Source organism: Botryllus schlosseri, chromosome 12, assembly GCF_051294905.1.
Source record: "Botryllus schlosseri isolate E-star chromosome 12, Bs_hap1, whole genome shotgun sequence".
NCBI classification, from domain to species: Eukaryota; Metazoa; Chordata; class Ascidiacea; order Stolidobranchia; family Styelidae; genus Botryllus; species Botryllus schlosseri.
This window is the reverse complement of record NC_137247.1, coordinates 19,386,750-19,406,104: the sequence shown is the minus strand read 5'-3', so window position 1 is coordinate 19,406,104 and position 19,355 is coordinate 19,386,750. Positions and strand designations below refer to the sequence as shown.

Here is a 19,355-nt window from a genome sequence, read left to right as displayed (position 1 = left end):
TTCTGAGTATCTTCCCTACGGGTGAAAGTAGAGGTTTGGTTTCTTTATGCAACAGGAAACTATGAGAAGACGATCTGGTTTCATTTTCAGCCGACCGACATCTTACTTTTCCTTTTCCAGAGACATCAAACCAGATAATATATTAATAGACCGAGACGGTCACATAAAGCTGACCGACTTTGGTCTCTGCACCGGCTTCCGGTGGACTCACGACTCGAAATATTATCAAAGAGGTGAGTCTCGGCACATATGATATGGTGGCAGACGTTTTTAAAGTAGTGATTTCCAAAACATGTTACGTAGGCGGTAGGCTTACCCTACGTCCTCTTTGAAGAGGATTTGTCCTCTGAGTACGTCCAAATGTCCTTTTTTTTTTAAATTTGTCTTTTTTTTTAAAAAGCGTTAAAATGCCATCAAAAATTGTACTCCAACATACCGAACGGAAAAGACTCCCCGACGGGCATTTAGGGGGCGAAATCGTATAAATGACCCTATTTTTTAGCCAACCCAAGATTATTAGTCAAAAAGTTTCTAAATCACAAATTTTCTCCTCCGATATTATAGCTTTTGAAACGTTTGAAAATTGTCGTTTTTCGTATCTCAAAAGAAGAAAATGAAGGTATGATCCGTGGAATTCAAATGCAATTCAGAAAAATTCAAAATTCAAAAATTGACAAAAAATAAGGATTTTTTTAGCAAGTTCAAAATTTTCAAACTTATGTGCGTTCACATATATTGGTTGGAATCGAGCCAAATTTGGTGTACAGCGTTTTACTATGCAACCTAACAATTTAACCAGCGAAACCCCGGAATCCGTTAAAAAGTTTATTTTTGAACAATCCTAATGTGCATCATACTCAGCATACATGCGTTCGGCGTCTACGATCACGCCCGTGTTCAGTGAAACATTCATTGTCGAATTTATCAATACAATATTATGACGTCGCTTTATAATAATAACACATTTCTCATGCCAAATTTGCCAAGTGCAGACTTCACTGGCAACCTTCTATACATTCTATAAATGTAATTTTGTCGCAGGCGGCCATCGGCAGCAGGACAGCATGGATTTCAGCAGCGAATGGCACCAGCACAATCCCAACGCTCTTAAGACCCTGGACAGGAGGCGCATTCGGGACGCCAACCGACGCGTCGCCAAGTCCTTGGTCGGAACGCCCAACTATATCGCGCCGGAAGTGCTCTTGCGGGAAGGGTACACGCAGCTGTGCGATTGGTGGAGCGTGGGCGTGATATTGTACGAGATGGTGGTGGGTCAGCCGCCGTTCAACGCTGATACCCCGGAGGAAACGCAGTGGAAAGTGAGTGTGGGACTCTGGCCTTTTCCCATAATTATCTTGGTTACTTTGCGCTCTATCGGTAAGTAGAGCTTGGCAAAATTGAACATCTCGGTGATTCTTATCCTAGTTGCGCTGAGTGAAGTTTTTAGTATTACTACGACTTCATGCACGTATAGTAAACTTGAATAACTGAGATATGTACCTTTCAATCGACAGCAAATAGCTATTTCCAGTTTATCTTGATATGAAATAGTTGATTGACCAGTACAAGAAAATGTCGTTTTTATGAATATATGTAGCCCAGGGTCATTCAAAAATAACATTTCGTCTGGATTCTGAAGGATTCACTGATTAAATTGTTAGGTTGCGTAAAAAACCGTTGCACACCAAATTTGACTCAGTTCCAACTGGTAGATGTGAACGAACAGGAGTTTTGAGTTTAGTATAAAAATATTTATAATTTTTTTTTCAAATTTGATGCAATTTCAACCCGTAAAAGCGATGCTATTCGAGCTTTACAATAATAATTCTGGGGCTACCCACCGTCCAGGCTATTTTCGCAAATCTAAAACTTTCAACTGCAATCACTTCGCTTCTACCGGTTGGGAGTGAGCAATTGTTAAGCAGCGTTCTTTTAAGCGACGTAACAATGTCATGGACCTGACAGTACAAGTTGGACATTTTTTTTTATTTTTATTTTTATTTTTTCGAGTATCGAGTCCGCAGACATTTTACGCTAAGACTCATTTTCTCGATATAAAATATAGCTTCGATAATTTCTTGTTACCGTGGGAGCCTAGAAACCTCCGTGTCGAATCTCAATGTCTAAAACATTGTGTTGTTGCGCAATGCCCTTCATGTTTGTGGAAAGATCTGAACATTAGCGATAAACTCCACCGTCTTTTAAAATCTAGTGCTATGAAATAGCAGTGAAAAACAAAGGCTTTGTTTTGCTTGTGTCTGCAAAAAGGATACATTGTTGAAATTACTAGGCCAATATTACTGTTATGGTGTTCTAATAGGCGGTACTGAAATAATAACCCTCAATTCAAAACTGGATGGTTGACTCTGATACGTAATGCCACACGCTCAATTTTACAAGCTATGCAAATTTCGTCGTTGTCACTCTGTGTCAGGAAAAAGATAGCCGTTTCGAATGTAATTTGTCGTTTCAGGTTATAAATTATCAAGAAAAACTCTACTTTCCCGATGGGTGCCGGCTGCGAAGCAACACCAAGGACATCATCTGCCGGCTTTGTTGCGACCAGCGCGAACGTCTGGGGTACAACGGCACCGACGAGATCAAGTCTCATCCCTATTTTCGAAGGGTAGACTGGCAAAATTTAAGGAGGACGCAAGCGCCTTATGTTCCTAAGGTCTGTTCTATTTCTTTTTTATTTAATAAAACCACATTTCAACTGATATCGGAATCAGACAATAGCTATATCGACTGTGTGACATATTTATGCCGATACAACGATATTTTCTGTTGATATCAACTGATTTCAACAATAACTTTGAATTAACGAAAGTATTTTGAGAAAATGTCTTGTATAAACTTCATTTAATTACAATGAAACTCCAGCCAAATTTGAAACTAATACTTCTAATCCAGCAGGTTTGTAGTTCGGGAGACGCAATTTTTTAGCATTTTCACCCAGTCAAATACTACAGTCTTATTGAATAAGGATTCATATTGAAATGGACCCGAATATTTTTGGCTTGATAGGAATCATCAGCAACTGGTGGAAAATTGGTTGCTGGCAACATTCGGGTTTATTTCAATATACATATGGATACGCATGAGCGGCGAACTCTAATTTTCTGGAGATATGCGGGATCGATGATGTCACAATTGGGTGTTGTCATAATGCGCGATCTCCCGGAATTATCTCACATAAGTCTCTTCTGGACTCTGTTCAGTGGTGACACTAATTTTAGACGAGTCAGTTCAGCGTCTATGTGTATATGTATTGTATTTTATATTTAAGTTCTGTACCTCCATAAAGCTCTTTAAATACTATGGTCGTGCATTTTATGCTGTTCTTCTGACGGTTTCACTCATGAGTAACGCAAACTCGCAGCCGAGACTGCATTCTACACTTCGAAAGCCGAAGTGGGAGAAATAGGTGGTGACTACTGAAGGGGTGGACGTGGTGGTAATCTGAAATCGTAACCATTAGAGTTAATAAGAATTACGCAATTATCAAAAACTTCAAAATTGAATCAGGTTCAACGTTCATTGTCATGAGCGTGGGAATGGCGAAAGTTTGCACGCCAAGCTTGCCTCGTTGCGCGCTATACAGTTCTCCTGTAGCATTTTCTGGAAAGCCGTAAATCAGACTGGAATTGAGATTGGAGCAAAGAAACGTTCCACAAATTGGATTACAAATAAATGACTGGCATTTCGATTTAATTAGTCTGATTGGTAGGGCAAGTTTCGTTGCGGTCAAATCCTTGGAAAGTTGCATTTATTTTTCACAAAAGTGGCATCTATGGACATTGGACTAGCTCCTGGTAATTAGGGTATGCTCAAATCGATTCGTATGCAGGGCACTGTAGCAAAACTCGGTGCTGGCCACTTGAACAAAATCAATAGCCTGTAAAAATTGACCCAATGAAAATATAATTTTCGGCGATCTAGCCCAAATGTACGTCAAACTTGAACGACGGTGAAATAATCCAGCGATCCATTTACATATAGTGCCATATGTTTTCAGTACAATGTTGGTTGCATGAAAATTCGGAAAAAGTTGCAAAAAGTGGGGAAAAGTTGCAACATAAGATTCTCCAAACAGCTTAAAACATAATACAACATACCTTCTGAGTATTTAGGAAGCTGTGAAAAAAATTGCGAAAACTTGGCCTACTAATGATTCCTACCAAAATTATTTTCAAACTTTTAGCTTCCAGTTTATGACTGCATCATATTCACAGTGCAGTGCACCATTTAAGCCAGCTAGCTAAGCTGATTGTGACCAGGTTGTCTTGCCGTTAGATCCGGTACGCCGAGGACACTTCTAATTTTGATGCCCCGGACGAGAGCTTCTTTAACCAAAGCCAGGCCGGCACGCTCAACAACACCCTGCTTAAAGCGGGCGAGCACGCGTTTTTCGAGTTCACGTTTCGGCGATTTTTCGACGACGACGGCCGAGCTTGTTCCAGTGGTCACCACTACGCGCCTGACGATGATCTGACTATCGATGAGGTGAGTTTAAGACGTGCGGCTTTAGCGTGAAGCAGGCCAGATGCAAACAACGGCGTAGAAATGTCGACCGTATGCTTTATTCATAAGTAGGGTGTTTTTTGTTAACTAAAAAACGAACAACCAAATTTTGACCTCTTGTAAGTAAATCATGTGTTTTCGCCCATAATGTCAGAATTGTACTACTTATCTTCATTTCTGGCTAGAACTGTCTGTCCTTACGAAGTAGTTTGGCCTGAAAAAACTTTTTCAACTCGAAAACTGACAACTTCTTGCATGAAAAAATTTGTCTTAACGAAATCTGGACCTATGAAGAATTCCGGTAGTTACATCCCACATTATGGTAGAAATAATTAAAATTTATTGTAGTACGACGAAAGATACTTTGATACATTCTCTGGTAGAAAACGCCTGTCCTTACTAAGTAGCTTGCCAAGAATGCAGAAAGATTAGTCAACAGCAGCAGTTGTTGGCTGGCAACACTGAAGTTGCCCGTACATACCGTGTTGCTTCATTCGGACATTGGTGTCCTCATCAACAACTTTTCATCATGCTCATCTTGATATAAGAACCGATGCTGACGCTGTCTCACTTCTGTTAGGATATTGTGGTACGTTGAGCATAACACCATGTCAACCGATTAGTTTTATTTGACCGTTTACGATTCACAATGAGCAGACAATTGACCGTATACAACGGTAGGCATATAAAGTAGGCTACAAGCTGTAAAATGATGAGTGTAGCCCCAACCCGCAGATCGCGCCACAGGGTGTATTGAAATGTCTGGCTTCTAATATTCCTTTTCGGCACAGAGAAAAAGACTCGCTTTGTTGGTGCTTGTTTTCTATTGAAAATGAAATACAATAAACTGTGGCACATACATCCTAAACTAGTCAAATACGAAGCATCTTACTTGAAAATGTGTCTTCCGAGTTTTTAGTTTATATTATATTTATAGATTTACTTTGACTGTAACAAGATATCAAAACAGTGAGACAATGAATGAATTAACCTAACCAATCCTATTCTAGTAATGCAATAACCTTACTAATCCTATTCCAGTAACCAAACTAATGTTGAAACGATCCTACAACCAACGCACGTGCACTAAACAGTGAATTGCACCACAATACGTCAGACCTAGCTACCGTTGTGTTGTAACAATGACACTTGAGTCCACTTCCTTGCTTGGCGGGAGTGTGAAGGAGCCATAGCGACACCTTAGGGCCGTACGGCGGCTACAATAAGCTTACCGACAGTGCAAACATCTACGATACAAACGAGATGTAGGTTGCAAAAAATTTTGACTCTGTAAACAATTTAAACGCTACAATTTTGACAAAATTTTGACCTATTTAGACACGTCACAAAAAAAATTGCCCCATTCATAATGCTTTCATACTGCTATCAAGATTTTTTGGCACATAATATGGAGCATGTAAACTGCAGGATTTGTGTGACTCGTTAGATTGGCAACCCTCGAGTGGCTGTTACCCTGAATGTTGAATTTCAGCGCGCTGAACTTGCCGACCGAGAGGAGTACTCGCAACAGGGTCACTGCCAAGCGAACGGGAACTGGGAGTCTCAGAACGCGCAAAGCGCTCGGGGCAGATGCGACAGCGACAACAGTTATTACCTCTGATAATTCCCACCGGTGCGGGCGTTACGCTTCGAGACAACGATGAAATAAAGTTCCGTGTACATTGCGGAGCGCGGCGTCCGCGGCAGATTTTTTGCGATATTGCAGCCTTTACATGTGCCACTCACTGTGCTGTTTTACTTTTTCCGAGCGATTTTGCCGCTCACAACCAGAATCAATTACGACGGTAACGATAATGTCGGCGTTATTGCTGTCTCTCTATTATGATTCTTGACGCTTCGCGTAACGAATTTAATGAAAGTTTTTCGGTAATGTACTTTTGCTCATGGTGAATACCATATTCGTACCCGGTGACGGTATTAGAGACAGAGTCCATCTTCCACAGTCGCGGAGCTTGAGGCTAGTCGGTAGGGTTGGGCACAATGATTTGACGTCTCGAATCTAAATCGAGTATTCATTCCAACGATTCGAGTCAAGTAATGTTATATGCATTTTTCGATAAATTATACACCCCTTTCCACTGAGAGCTATTTATGAACGATAATTGTAGCTTCTCGATAGGCCGTATCGCAACATATGAAACGTATACAGGTCCAATGAAACCAGTGTGGTCAAAAGTACCAAATTATCTTGAATGTGATATAGTACAGGCATTGAGTTCTTTGTGGTCGCATAAAAGTCGGGGTTGTAATGACTTAACTTGACTTAGTCATTTTCTCAAAATACAGAAATGACTCGACTCGAGTCAATCTGTGTATTGACTTGACTTGGACTAGAGTCATTGCGCATGACTCGAACCAAATCATCTGACTGGAGACTCTGCACGGCCAAGACCGACATTTCGCTCTAATTTCGAAGAATAGTAAAGTAACCACACTATTGCGATTTCGTATAATGGTAATGGTACTTGGAAATGCGACCAGAAACTCTTGAAAGTGATGAAAATTGGTATATTATAATTGCGAACCATTGGACATCACCAAACAAACAGAGTTATAAAAAGTGGGATTAACATGGGTTACCATACGTCCTCTTTTGAGAAGATTTGTCTCTTTTTTGAATTTTTTGAAAATGCTCTCGGAGGACGCCCAAAAGTCCTCTTTTTTAAGGAGTTTGGTTATATGTAGGTCAAAATTCGACTGAGATACAGTAAATCAGCTCTGAAGTAATTCTCCGGCGGCTATTTCGGGAGCTGAGCCGGAAAGTTGACTTTTGTTTTAGTCAACCAAGTGATAATGTGAAAGAAAAACTGTATTTTTCCAGGATTTTCCTCCGGTATTGCAAGTCTGAAAATTTTGAAAGGTGTCCTCTTTTCAGATTTCCAAAATATGGTAACTGTAGTTTAACAAGGCATTAAATGGAAACTGAGCAGTCAACGCAATGACTTGAAATCGGACGCGAGATGTAGTATATTATAAATGCGAATACCACGACTTGGGCTCTAGCTTCTGCTCACTGACTTGGACTCGGACTTGACTCGGTGGTGAATTGCTAATGACTTTTACTTGACTCGCGTCAAAACTATGAAAGTAAGATAGTCTTTTGACTCGGAGCCTTGTGACTTGGTTACAACCCTGATAAAGGTACATATTTTGACTTTCCACGTCATGCATAATGTTATGACGTTATGGTGAGTCATACTCGATTCAGGGGATAGAGGTATTCAAATGCGCCCAACCCTCCTAGTCGGTACTGCCCAAGCGGATATTGTAGGGAACTGTACCGGTATATCTCGTTGTAGGTTATATGGAGAGCTGATTTGTTTAGACCAGGGCTTCTGAAATTTTGTGCTTTGGAAACCCAAATGTACATTGTACCACAATTATAGAAGTACGGAATTTGACTAAAAATTGCAGTTTCATGTTTCAACTAAATCTCATTTCAAGCTGGACAATGCTTGTTGAATCGTTGTAAGAACTATGGTTCGAATGGAAACAGATTTGTGAATCATATGTTCTTTGACAATGTCACTGTGTTAGTAAAGTAGCCAAGCTTTTAAAAGCAAAAGGCATTAGACTTGGTCTAAAAAACTATTCTCACATTGATATGTATGCAGCTGATCGATCATCTGTTGTGTTCATGGACCCCGTAATTTTTCTTGGCGGCCCAGTTTGTGAAGTCCTGGTCTGAACCTCAATATCACCGAAAATACACCTTCAGAGCAAATCGGACAGCGTATCCTTTGTTATATGTGAAATTTATTGTGAGGATAGTTCATGCAGTTCACGAGGTTTGGTGGTGGGAAGCATTAAACCAGAACCTTCCGTTCCCATGTTACATTTACCTTGTCCACCCGATCTGGAATGAACGATGGAATAAGCTAGATATCACAAACACTTGTGATGCAGTCAGCCTGAAATGTAACCTTTCGTGTTTCCTGTAGCCGGTATTTTTTCATCCTACTGTGACATGATCGTACACCATAAGATGTTGGTGCAGTGGTATGATGAATAATAATAATATCAGTACTTCGCTTGTGAGAATTTCTGATACTCGTTACGACCTATGATCTTCTGAAATCTAGCTCATAAAGAACATCGCTTCTGGTGTTCTTGGTAATTTACTGATACTAACACCTTACTTGTCTGAGGCTTGAATATGCCTGAGCGCCCAATGTCTAATGACCATGCTGTTTATTCAGCATGACGCGCTCATTAGCCACAGGTCGGGTACCTCGAGACAATTTTCCTCTTTCAGGGTATTACTCTGTTGTGCCGTGACTATGGGGAGGAATGGTTGCATGAAATCTCAGTTATTTTTCGACTAGTTGACCGCCAAATTTTTTCTCTGGTCTTAGACATCATGACTTGTGTAATGCTCTACTTTCTATTTACTTTTTCTTTTCTTGAAATAGCATTTTTGTGTATATTTAAGAAAGAAAAAAGCTATCCAGACCGTCTTGTGTGTATGATGAGCATTCTGCTGTAGCCAGTGCCGAGATAGCCAGGGATTATTGAAAAAAAAATTAGGTCTAGGCACAGCAATTTCCAGTACTGGGAGCCAATGTTTCTTAGTATCAGAATAGGATATCGCTTATTCAAATGGAAATTGTCTTTGTGATACCTTCTTCCTGCTGTGGGTGCCTTGAAACTCGATAAGAGATAGCGTATAATCCAATACATGCACAACAAAGGCTACTAACACTGATGATTTCTGTTCAGTAGTGACAGTCCCGCAGTATTGTCTCAAATAGCAATGACGTTACTGTCAGCCAATTTAGTGGGCCGTGCTGCAAGCACGGGATAAAAACGGAGAAACTTGGCCTGGTGTAAATGACCATATAGTAGTCGACGAATACCACAAACGACATTTAGATATGTTCAACGGACATTATGTACGTCTTGGTCACATGAAATCCCTCTTCCTGAGTGTGGTACTTGAATCCAAATACCCTTTTGTCCAGCCCATGAAATTATGGCTTAGAACAGGGGCAGGCAACATACGCAAATAGAAATGTAAGGTAGTCACGAGTTCTATAAACTTTTATTAGAGTCACTATACATCCTCCTTTTTTCACAATTCGTCCTTTGAAGCTTTGAGAGCCAGGCGATTGTACAAGTACAATCAAAAAACTGGCAGGACGCAAAATCTTGATTTACACAAGTTTGACTAAAAAGAATTAACGCCAACCGATTTCTTGTGGAGCAAGTCTTTTTTAGGGAGTCGAGTTGCGAAAATGACCTTTTTTCAGTCAATCCATAATGTTCCCCGTTTTTCTCGTCCAATATATCTCTCGTAACTAATAAAGAGTGCCCCTTTTTTATCTCAAAATATAGTACCCCTGCCATCAAACATTCCGCAAGACTTTACAGTAGAACTTGTATTGATGAGATAAGGTAATTGAAATGCGCAATAAAAGACGATGTTACAATCCGTTTTCTTTCGAGAGGGTCCATTGTGGTGCGACGCCCGGTGTTGGAAATGAAGCCGCCGGCGTTGCAGCCACGACAGGCTGTTCTCCACCTTGAAAATAATACAAATAGATCACGTCAAAGCTGAAGATTGATTAAAACAATCACCGGACGGCATCTACAGAATGTTAGCCAAACTCACATAACATGAATTGCTCAACATGAGTTTACCATGCAAGATAACAAACCTCTTAATCCTATTTTTCCTGATTTTATCTTTAATTTGAGACCACATCATTTTTAGCGCGCAGTGCCCCTTTAACCATTTTGCATTAGTCGCCAGGCTGCATTTTGAAATTTCAAAAGTAGCCATCTTCCATTTACTGCTCATAGCACCTGAAGCAAATCTACTTCTGAAAATACTCGAGAAGTCTACGACGTATTTTGAATGCTGCTTAAAAGAATTTTCTCAAATTTTGACTCTAGCCAGGATTGTTTATATAATCCCGACTCCTTAGGGTGCAACAATGCATAATTTCTACGACTCCCATAAGTCGGAAATTTACTGAAACTCAAACTCCGGAGCGGGCAAAATTTTTTTTTCCAAATTTAACTGGTTGGTTACTTAATAAAATTGTTAGGTCTAATAAAACGCTGCACACCAAATTTGGCTCAATTCCAACTTGTAGAAACATTTCTATAGAAGAAAGTTTTGGATTCAATATATGAAAACATCAATAATTTTTAAAAATTTGACTGGCCACTTAGCGGAATTGTTAGGTTGTCCAGGATTTTTGTAAATTTTGGCCCAATTCCAGACAGTGGAAGCAAAGTCATAGCAGTAGAAAATGTTGGATTTCAAAAAAAATGGTAGGCCTATTTATGGTGGCGAATTCGTTCATTACTCATTAAAAATCCAGCCAACGTACATACTATTCCATTTAAATAAAAAATTTTCAACTAGAATACCTTCGCTTCCACCGGTTGGTATTGAGCGAAACTGCGCATAAATCCCTTTTCTAGACATCCTAACAATTCCGCGGTGTAGCCAGTAAAATTTGAAAATGGTTTATATTTATTTTTATTAAATAAAAACTATTTTTTCTTATTGCAATGCTTCTATACGGCCGTAAACCAAACTTTACGCTGATCGGTCGAGAGACAATGGCCATAGAAACGGCGCAGCAACGGAGGACGCTGCATTTACCTAAGCCTAGTTAGCAATACGTTGTATTCCGATAGCCGTGCGGACTGTATAAAAACGACAATATTACAGTTAAATGTTTATTTCTTCATCAATATTGGAATTAGGAAAGGATATAAAATATTTGGTAACATATACTCAAATATAATGCCGAAATGCTGCTGTGTTTATAAATGTAGTGTCACCAATGGCAATGAACTGAGGAAGAACAGATCTTTCCATCCATTTCCTTTCAACGCAAATGACAGGAAGGCCTGGGAAGGCAGAGTAACATGGCAGGAATTCAAGCCTATTTCGACAAGCTTTATTTGCTCCTACCACTACCATGCCATGACATTAACTGTCTTCCTCCGATGTTGTGTATGCTGCACATACTAATCCTACATTGTCATCTGGTGATCCTGATCTAAAATCCCCATCTTGTAGCCCTGAAATGGAATTCTCAAAGCCAACATCTAAACATTAGGGTTAGAAGCCAACAAAGTTAGTCATATGCAGATTGCTTACAAGTAATCAGAACAGAAAGAATGTGCAGAATTGGGTAAATACAGTGCTTTTCGACTCAAGTGTGCCTGTTTGATGCGGGTGTGATCAGACTAGTTGATCTTCGCGGTCGTATCGATCGTTCCTGTCTGATACCGAATACAGTGCATGCATATTTCTGTACCACCATCATTACCGTCTGTTTTTTATGTATTTAGGTTGGTAGAAAATAAATACTCTCTCTCTCTCTCTAACAAGTAGCAATTTTGGTAGGGTTTTGGACTGTTTTGAGAGTAACAAGACAGCAGGTACTCCATATCCACCATATCTTTTCAAATCACTTCAAGGACAGTGCAGTATGAACATGAACAGGGATTCAATATTGTGGCGGTTATAGCACGAAGAAAGGGCTATTCAAGACTACTATGTAGCATCACTCATGTGAATGTAGCAAAGATTGATCTTGTCCTTTTTCCATATGGATATCTGAATGCTTCACCTGATAGAATGATTCTACCTGAGCAAATCGCATCGGCAGTTGGTGTGCTTGAGGTAAAGTGCCCCCGGAAATATCGTAACAACAGTCGATGAACTCATGAAATTCGAAATTGAGCAGATATCACAGAAATAGAGTTTTTATTTGACTGCTGCTGGGTAATCACATGTAAATCACTCTTATTGGCATCAAATTCATGCCAAAATGTATGCCACAAATAGTGACTTGGCAGTGGGCACATTATGTTGTTTGGACTACAAAGGATGTGCGGATTTGCAAGTATTAAGATACCCGGACTGAAAACAAAACATTCCAAAACTCCAGGAATTTCATCTGGATGTGATGCTCAGCCAACTATGCAAGTCATAACTGGAACTCGCATTTCTCTATTCTTTATTGCCATAAAATTCAATTTATTATTCGGAACAGAACAGGACTAACATATCTCTATCTTCAACAGAACTAGTTCCTGAATAGGTATAATCCTCAACATTGGAGGAAGACAGTTGACACGGCATATGGAGTTCAGGGTCCGCCTTTTTTCAAGGTGCATATCTTCCGCTTCGCCACGGAGATTGTGACTGGAAATCGGAGCCCTCTTTTAGACGTGATTTTCTAAACTGTATTGGTGTATCTAATGCACTAGCAGTAAAGTCTTCCTTGCAAGAGTGGTAGGAGCAAATGAAAATTGTGGAAGTAGGCTTAAAGACATGCCTTCTTAGCCTGCATTCCCAAGCCTTCCTGTCCTTTGCTTTGGAAGGAAATGAATGGAAAGATCTGTTCTTCCCGAGTTCATTGCCATTGGCATCACTGCATTTCTAAACACAGCAGTATTTCGGCATTCTATTTAAATAGGTGTTACTAAATACTTTATTTCCTTTCCTAATTCTATTATTGATGAAGTAATAAACATATACCGGTAATCTTGTCGTTTTTATACAGTCTACACGGCTATAGGAATACATCGTAGTGCCAACTCAAGCTTAGGTAAATGCAGCGTCCTCCGTTGTTGCGCCGTTTCTATGGCCAACGTCTCTCGACCAATCAGCGTAAAGTTTGGTTTACGGCCGTATAGGTTTGAACTGAGACGAAATTGCTGTGCAGGTTCTTTTAGGGAACCTGACAATATTATGAAGTATCGTGTGAAATTTGAAAAAAAGTTTTTTTTGACCTTACAATCCAATGCGATTAGGTATTGAGCATTAGGGGTGTTCAAAAATGACTTTTTTTCTCAAATTGTACTGGCTAATTGATAAAATTGTTAGGTTACCTAATTTAAGCCTACACACCAAATCTGGATCAATTCCAACCAGTGTAAGCGGAGTTATTGCCGTCGAAAAATTTATATTTGAATAAAATAGTATTTACGGTACCAATTCTTTAATTATTCATTATAGGGGTGCCCACCGTAAATACTATTTTATTCAAATCCAATTTTTCGACGACAATAACCCCGCTACCACTGGTCGGAATGGTGAATATCGTCTCTATAACGCTTTCATGAGGTGAACAGAAAATTTTGAAATTTTTGTTCATTCATTTTTATATAATAAATATAAACTTTCCTCTGTAGCAATGCGGCTACTGGCTGGAATTGAACCAGATTTGGTGTGTAGGCTTAAATTAGGTAACCTAACAATTTTATCAAGTAGGCAGTACAATTTGAGAAAAAGGTCATTTTTGAACACCCCTATTGAGCATATATCAAACAATACTCTTTTCGGTATTGATGTAGTTGTTAAGGGCTTTACACTTATGGGAGGCTGTTGAAAACAGACTTGAACAAATAGATAATTATAGTTAAAGCGACATGCCAGTAATTTAATTTTAATCTAATTTCCGGTTTCCATGAAAATGTTACATCAGCACTGTATGGTGCGAAACAATTCCAATTCCACCGCCAATGCTATTTTTTCAAATCCAAAATTTCAAACTGCAATTGTTTTGGTTTTACGGGTTGGAATTGAGTCAAGATTTGTTTTGCATCGTTGTTGTAGGTAATAGGCTAAATTGAATTTTTTTCATGTAACACGACGATTTGAGCACCTAGCAAGCAAGATATGGCAAAAGAGTTATTTTTGAACAACAGACGGTTCATAAGAATGAGCTCTGATCTGAGAACTGAATTCGGTAACTCTAATCCCAATCTAATTTGAAAAAAACGCACTTGCGCAGTTATGTTAATTCTAATCTAATTAAGAAAAACTGAAAATTTTCCAGTTTTCAAACTTCGGTTGAAAATCTTGTACCTGCTAATCGTTTTTGCTGTTTTCCGGCTTGGGCGATAATAGTAGGTGGAGCCATTTCACGCCTCGCATCTCTCGAACAATAATAATTGTGTGAAATCGAAGAATTTTCGCTAGGAGGCATCTTGGGCTTTGGGATTGACCTACATAAACAGAATTATGTTTATTCGTGCAGCAGTATCCAGTAAATACAAATCAGGGTGTAACAAAGTCACAAGGTACAGAGTCATTTTCAATTCGTCAGGGAGCAATGTTCCGAGTCCAGGTCACATTGTTTATTGCTCAGCAGGGTTGTAATGACTCGACTAGAGTCACGATTTTTTAGCGACTCGACTTGACTCCATCTGTTTATTGACTCGAGTCATTGTGCATGACTCAGACGGCCAAGACCGATATTCCATTGTAATTCCGAGGAATAGGAAAGTAACCACACTGTTGGTATTTCCCCTACTGGTACTAAATAATGCGACCAGAACCTGTTAAAAGTGAGGAAAATTAGTATCATGTATTTTAAATGCGAACCATTAGATATCACGCAATGGAGTTATAAAAAGTGGTTTTAACAAGACTTCAACGAGACACTGAGCAGTCAACGCAATGAGTCGGACTCGAACCTCTGCTCGCTGACTTGGACTTGGTGGTGAATTAAAAATGACCTAGTGAAAACTGTAAAATTGAGGTTGACTTGTGACTTGGTTGCAATGAAATTCAAACAATTTCGTTCAGTTCAAATTGGTAATAAATCCAACTTACCTTGTAGAAAGGTCTTCACTATAACGCAGCCACATCCTATGCCGTCTCTAAATGCATAATTTCACATATCATTAATGTACCATATCAGGCAACATAATTTCACAGTCATGGGACAGTTGACAGACAGTTCTCAACTGATGGGGTGCCAGGTGCCATCAATGACAAGGGATACTTCTACTCGATAATCAAAGAGATTACTTTGACCAACTCACCTTGCGTGCATGCGAAAAGGCGAATATTGAAGAAGATGGAATGATGAATACAACATCAATAAGGACAGTGACACTGTAATCAATTATTAATACAACAGGTATCTGTTTTCTTACATCCTCAAACTGATATGAAATGGTGGATGGAGGATGGTGATTTCGCCTGTTTTTACCATTATAACACGTAGGCTAGGTCAATTTGTTGCATATGCATATATCACTATTCCTAAAGCTTGCATTTTCAAGGTTAAGAATGCAATATTGATGCCCCTACTGGGAATCTCGGTACGTTTTGCCTGATATATCAGGTGAGCAGCGATGATTCTCCAAGTTGAAGTAATTTAATGAAAAGTGATCAAAAAATAATTCAACGTAGTGAGCACAGGGCACCGATTCTATAAAGGATTGGTGCATTCACAAAATTGGGGTGAATTGAGCATACCAATTTGGAAAAATGCAACATATCTTTGTACTCAAAGTCAAAGCATGTAAGCAGATTGAATTTCTCAGCTGATATCAGGCCTATCATCTTCTTTCCTTTTCATTCGGTAGCCTATGCAAACTGTGCATGCATCCTTTAGAACAGGGGTTCTCAACTTCCCTTGTATAACGGGCCGCATTTTAACAGCAAAAGACGCTGCGGGCCGCAGAACTATGTTACCTTGTATTCATGGGCTAGTATTAAATTTAGGCTATTGTAGCCGATTTACCAGTCGTGTACCGGCATTTAGTACATTTCTATGCATTATTAAGTAATAATGAACAGCGTTCGTAAGTTTGCAGCTGCTGCTCGTGAGAATATGAATCTTCTAGCGGCGCATGTAAATCACTTCACGGAGCGTGCATTACATTCGTTGTCAAGTCGGTATATGCAACTTCAAATCCTTCCACCAAAGAGCCGAACTCTTTTATCCAATGCGTTGCCGAGCAAGTATGAAATTACTATAACTTTTGCGTTACAGAGACCATTATCACATTGAGCTCTGAGTGATATGAGAAGAAGTCTGGTGTTTGGGGGCATTTCTGAGCAAAACAATCAACAGTTCTCCTTTCCGTTCATGCCTAGGGCACTGTACCAATAGTTACAGAAGTCAGCTTTGTCAAGTTGATATTTTTCGCTAGTCCCCTCCCCACGTTTGCCCAGCCAGTATTTCTCTGCATATATGTCCACTCCGATGAAATTCAACTAGGTAATTAGTTATGCAATGTCGGTGGATTCATCCAAGGCTACGTAAAAGTAGTCTACGCGGCAGCGTGTTTCAGAACAGGCGATAAAAGATTGACTGATATTGGTGTTACTCGTCTGGTCAGGATTGAATCAGACGATTGTATCTTCGAAATTTGTCAGCTGATGTTGTCCTTGCTTCTAAGTTCCGGAAACAGCAATTATTCGCAAAGTATGTTACGATTTTATTGAAATCACACCTTCTATATCAGATTTCTTGGGTTTAGCGATATTCGAAGCCATTTTAAACGATGCGTCTGTAACGTCGTCGGCAATCTCAACAACCGTTCGCAGTGAGTCAAACACTCTTTAAAAGTGTAGGCCTACTAAGTAGCGGGATTCTCTTGAACCAGAGTCCAGCCGAATAACGATTTGAAACAATAACAATCTGAAGTCGAGCATATATCAAGAAACGAGAGCACATTGAAGCAGTGGTTCTCAAACATTTTTTAGTCACGCCCCCCCCCCTTTTGATGGGGAAAGATTTCGTGCCCCCTTATCGTCATATAACAAAATGCAATACAAACGGCTAGTTTGATGGCATGGAAGGTTATAGCCGTTGATCAGAGAATTCTCAAATACGAAATTCGAACTATACACAGAGAAATAACTATGAATTGGGGATAAATTGCGCGCAGCGCGAATTTTTTTTAGTTGACCGCACCTTCGCGCCCTCTTCAGATGCTTCACGCACCAAAGAGGGCGCGTGCCCCCAGTTTGAGAACCACTGTCTTCAAGAATGAGTAATCGAACAAAACAGAGACGGTGCGATAAAAGAGCTAAGTATCCAAACTAATTTGTAACAATACCGTGTCATTAGTAATTGCGTGTATAATGAAAGATGTCGCGGGCCACAAAATATACGTCTGCGGGCCGCATGCGGCCCGCGGGCCGCGGGTTGAGAACCCCTGCTTTAGAAGGACGGTCCTTTTTACATTGCCTAGAGACCAGGTGGGTGTCTGATTTCAAAGACTACTTCAAGTCGTTTCGACACCTACATATTTTTTCATTATATCGCAGTCTATAGTGGTGTATTAAAATGAGGAAATTGTTATCAATAAAGTGAATTGATTTGCATTTTGCAACAGAAAATTCAACCCTGGCAGTAAGGTAACTAAGTTAAGAACAAGACAATTTAGTAAAATGACAGGCGCTTTTCAAAGTCTATCACAATATCCCCGCCCACCCTAAATTTCATAGAAATAACTCACTATCCCCAGCCATTGTGTGAGTTTTGACATAAAAGGAGTTTGAGCCGCCATTTCTTGACTTCAGGTTTCTTCCACCAGATTGTGATACACTGGTCCAGTAGTGCAAGATGCAGAATCACTGAAGCAACCGGGTGAATAATTGTTACTTGACAATTCAACTTCAGTTACCCTATCCTATACCCTATCATTGCATTGCATTGGGAATCGACAATCTCACCTTCATCACGAACTGAAGGATTCTAGGCGAGGTGGTTATGAATTGGAAATGTCAGCATTATCGGTGAGATCAGCATGTGGGTCGACTATGTCAATCAATCATGTCATATAATTAGGGCTGGGCACAATGATTCGAGTACTCGAATCTGAATCGAGTATTAATTTTAATGATTCGAGTCGAGTAGTAAAAGACGATTTTTCGAGTACTGAAATTATACGCTCCTCACCACTGAAAGTTGATTTATCAACGATCAACGAGTTTATGCTAATTTCACTGTTGAAGCCTTGAAGCCTTGGTTGGCCGTATCGTAGCATGCGAAACATGAATTACAAAGCTACGAACGTTACTGGAAATAGCACATTTCCGAAGTCATGATCATCCCACAATATTGTCACCAAGTGCAATGAAATCGGTATGGTCGAAAAAAATAACAAAGGACGTAGTTTATTTTTGTCCTTGATGTTTTTTTTGCGGCATATACACCGACTCATGATATACATACACACGATCTGCGCATATGCATACCATGAGTGCATGATGTGCATATGCCGCTGGACAAGGAAGTGCAGATATAGCCTTTACGACTTTCTAAGTCATGCACCACCCCTCCATGCTATCCCAGTAATGCATGAGCGCCAAGCAGGGAAGCCATGGATACCAGTGTTACTAATCAGGTCTTTGGTCTGACCCGGCCGGGAATCGAACCCACGACCTACCGATCAAGAAGCCGGACGCTTTACCATTACGCTATCCTTGATATGATGGATAACAGGCATTATATTCTTTGTGGTCGCTTAAAAGGTACTTTGACAAATAATATTCTGCTATGACGTCATAATGAGTGATACTCGATTACTCGACTCGACTCGAAGCATTTTACGTGATTCAGAATCGAATCACTCAGGTACTCGATTTTGCCCAGCCCTACATATAATATGTCATATATCAATCCGGTTTATTAATATTTTCATCGTTTCAAAACATCACAAGACTGCGATACGATGAAAGGATAGGAAGGTGTCGAAACAACTTGGAATAGCCTTTAAGATCAGACACCCACCTTAGCCTAGGCGAAGTAAATAAGAGACATGCACACTGAATGAAAAGTAATGTAGAGAATATAAGACGCAAGCGACAAAATGAGGTGGTATGTGGCGGAGGGAGAGGTCGATGTTAGGTCGTGGTCCGGTAATCCTGAAGACTGGCTAGTATTGATTTAGAAGAAATTGCTTGTATTTCGACTTGCGGACATGCTCGACGACTGTCGGATAGCCGGCGAGATGCTGTTCCACAATTGGGATCCGGCATACTTGATAGAGCAATGCGTTTTCTTGTATTCGGTCCTGATCATGTGGTA

The 19,355-nt window shown here is 39.9% G+C and overlaps 2 protein-coding genes across 3 annotated transcripts in view; one reads left to right on the top strand and one right to left on the bottom strand.

Moving 5' to 3' along the window:
- Window positions 1–8,997, top strand: part of LOC145452538 (uncharacterized) — a 34,600-nt gene extending 25,603 nt beyond the window's left edge. For both annotated transcript variants that reach the window (XM_080330706.1, XM_080330707.1), the window contains exons 20-24: window positions 121–233; window positions 1,042–1,319; window positions 2,474–2,674; window positions 4,297–4,506; window positions 6,017–8,997. In XM_080330706.1, the coding sequence (XP_080186832.1) occupies window positions 121–233; window positions 1,042–1,319; window positions 2,474–2,674; window positions 4,297–4,506; window positions 6,017–6,145 (931 nt within the window). In that variant the 3' untranslated portion in view covers window positions 6,146–8,997. The remainder of the gene's footprint in view (window positions 1–120; window positions 234–1,041; window positions 1,320–2,473; window positions 2,675–4,296; window positions 4,507–6,016) is intronic.
- Window positions 8,998–9,908: 911 nt separating this feature from the next.
- LOC145452539 (NADH dehydrogenase [ubiquinone] 1 alpha subcomplex subunit 7-like) lies at window positions 9,909–18,017 on the bottom strand. The gene is made up of 4 exons (XM_080330708.1): window positions 17,782–18,017; window positions 15,137–15,183; window positions 14,387–14,526; window positions 9,909–10,066 (listed from the first exon to the last, which is right to left on the bottom strand). Exons 1-4 carry the CDS (start codon window positions 17,830–17,832, stop codon window positions 9,969–9,971), a joined length of 336 nt encoding a protein of 111 aa, XP_080186834.1. The 5' UTR covers window positions 17,833–18,017; the 3' UTR covers window positions 9,909–9,968.
- Window positions 18,018–19,355: the final 1,338 nt, after the last annotated feature.

What these genes read in the sequence shown, in the direction of transcription:
- LOC145452539 (XM_080330708.1), bottom strand. Translation starts at nt 17,832, where the DNA reads ATGGCGGCTCAAACTCCTTTTATGTCAAAACTCACACAATGGCTGGGG. An exon ending in AGTGAAGACCTTTCTACAAG is followed by an intron (nt 14,527 to 15,136) that starts GTAAGTTGGATT and finishes CTGTTTATGTAG; the next exon opens with GTCAATCCCAAAGCCCAAGA. An exon ending in ACAGCAAAAACGATTAGCAG is followed by an intron (nt 10,067 to 14,386) that starts GTACAAGATTTT and finishes ATTATTTTCAAG; the next exon opens with GTGGAGAACAGCCTGTCGTG.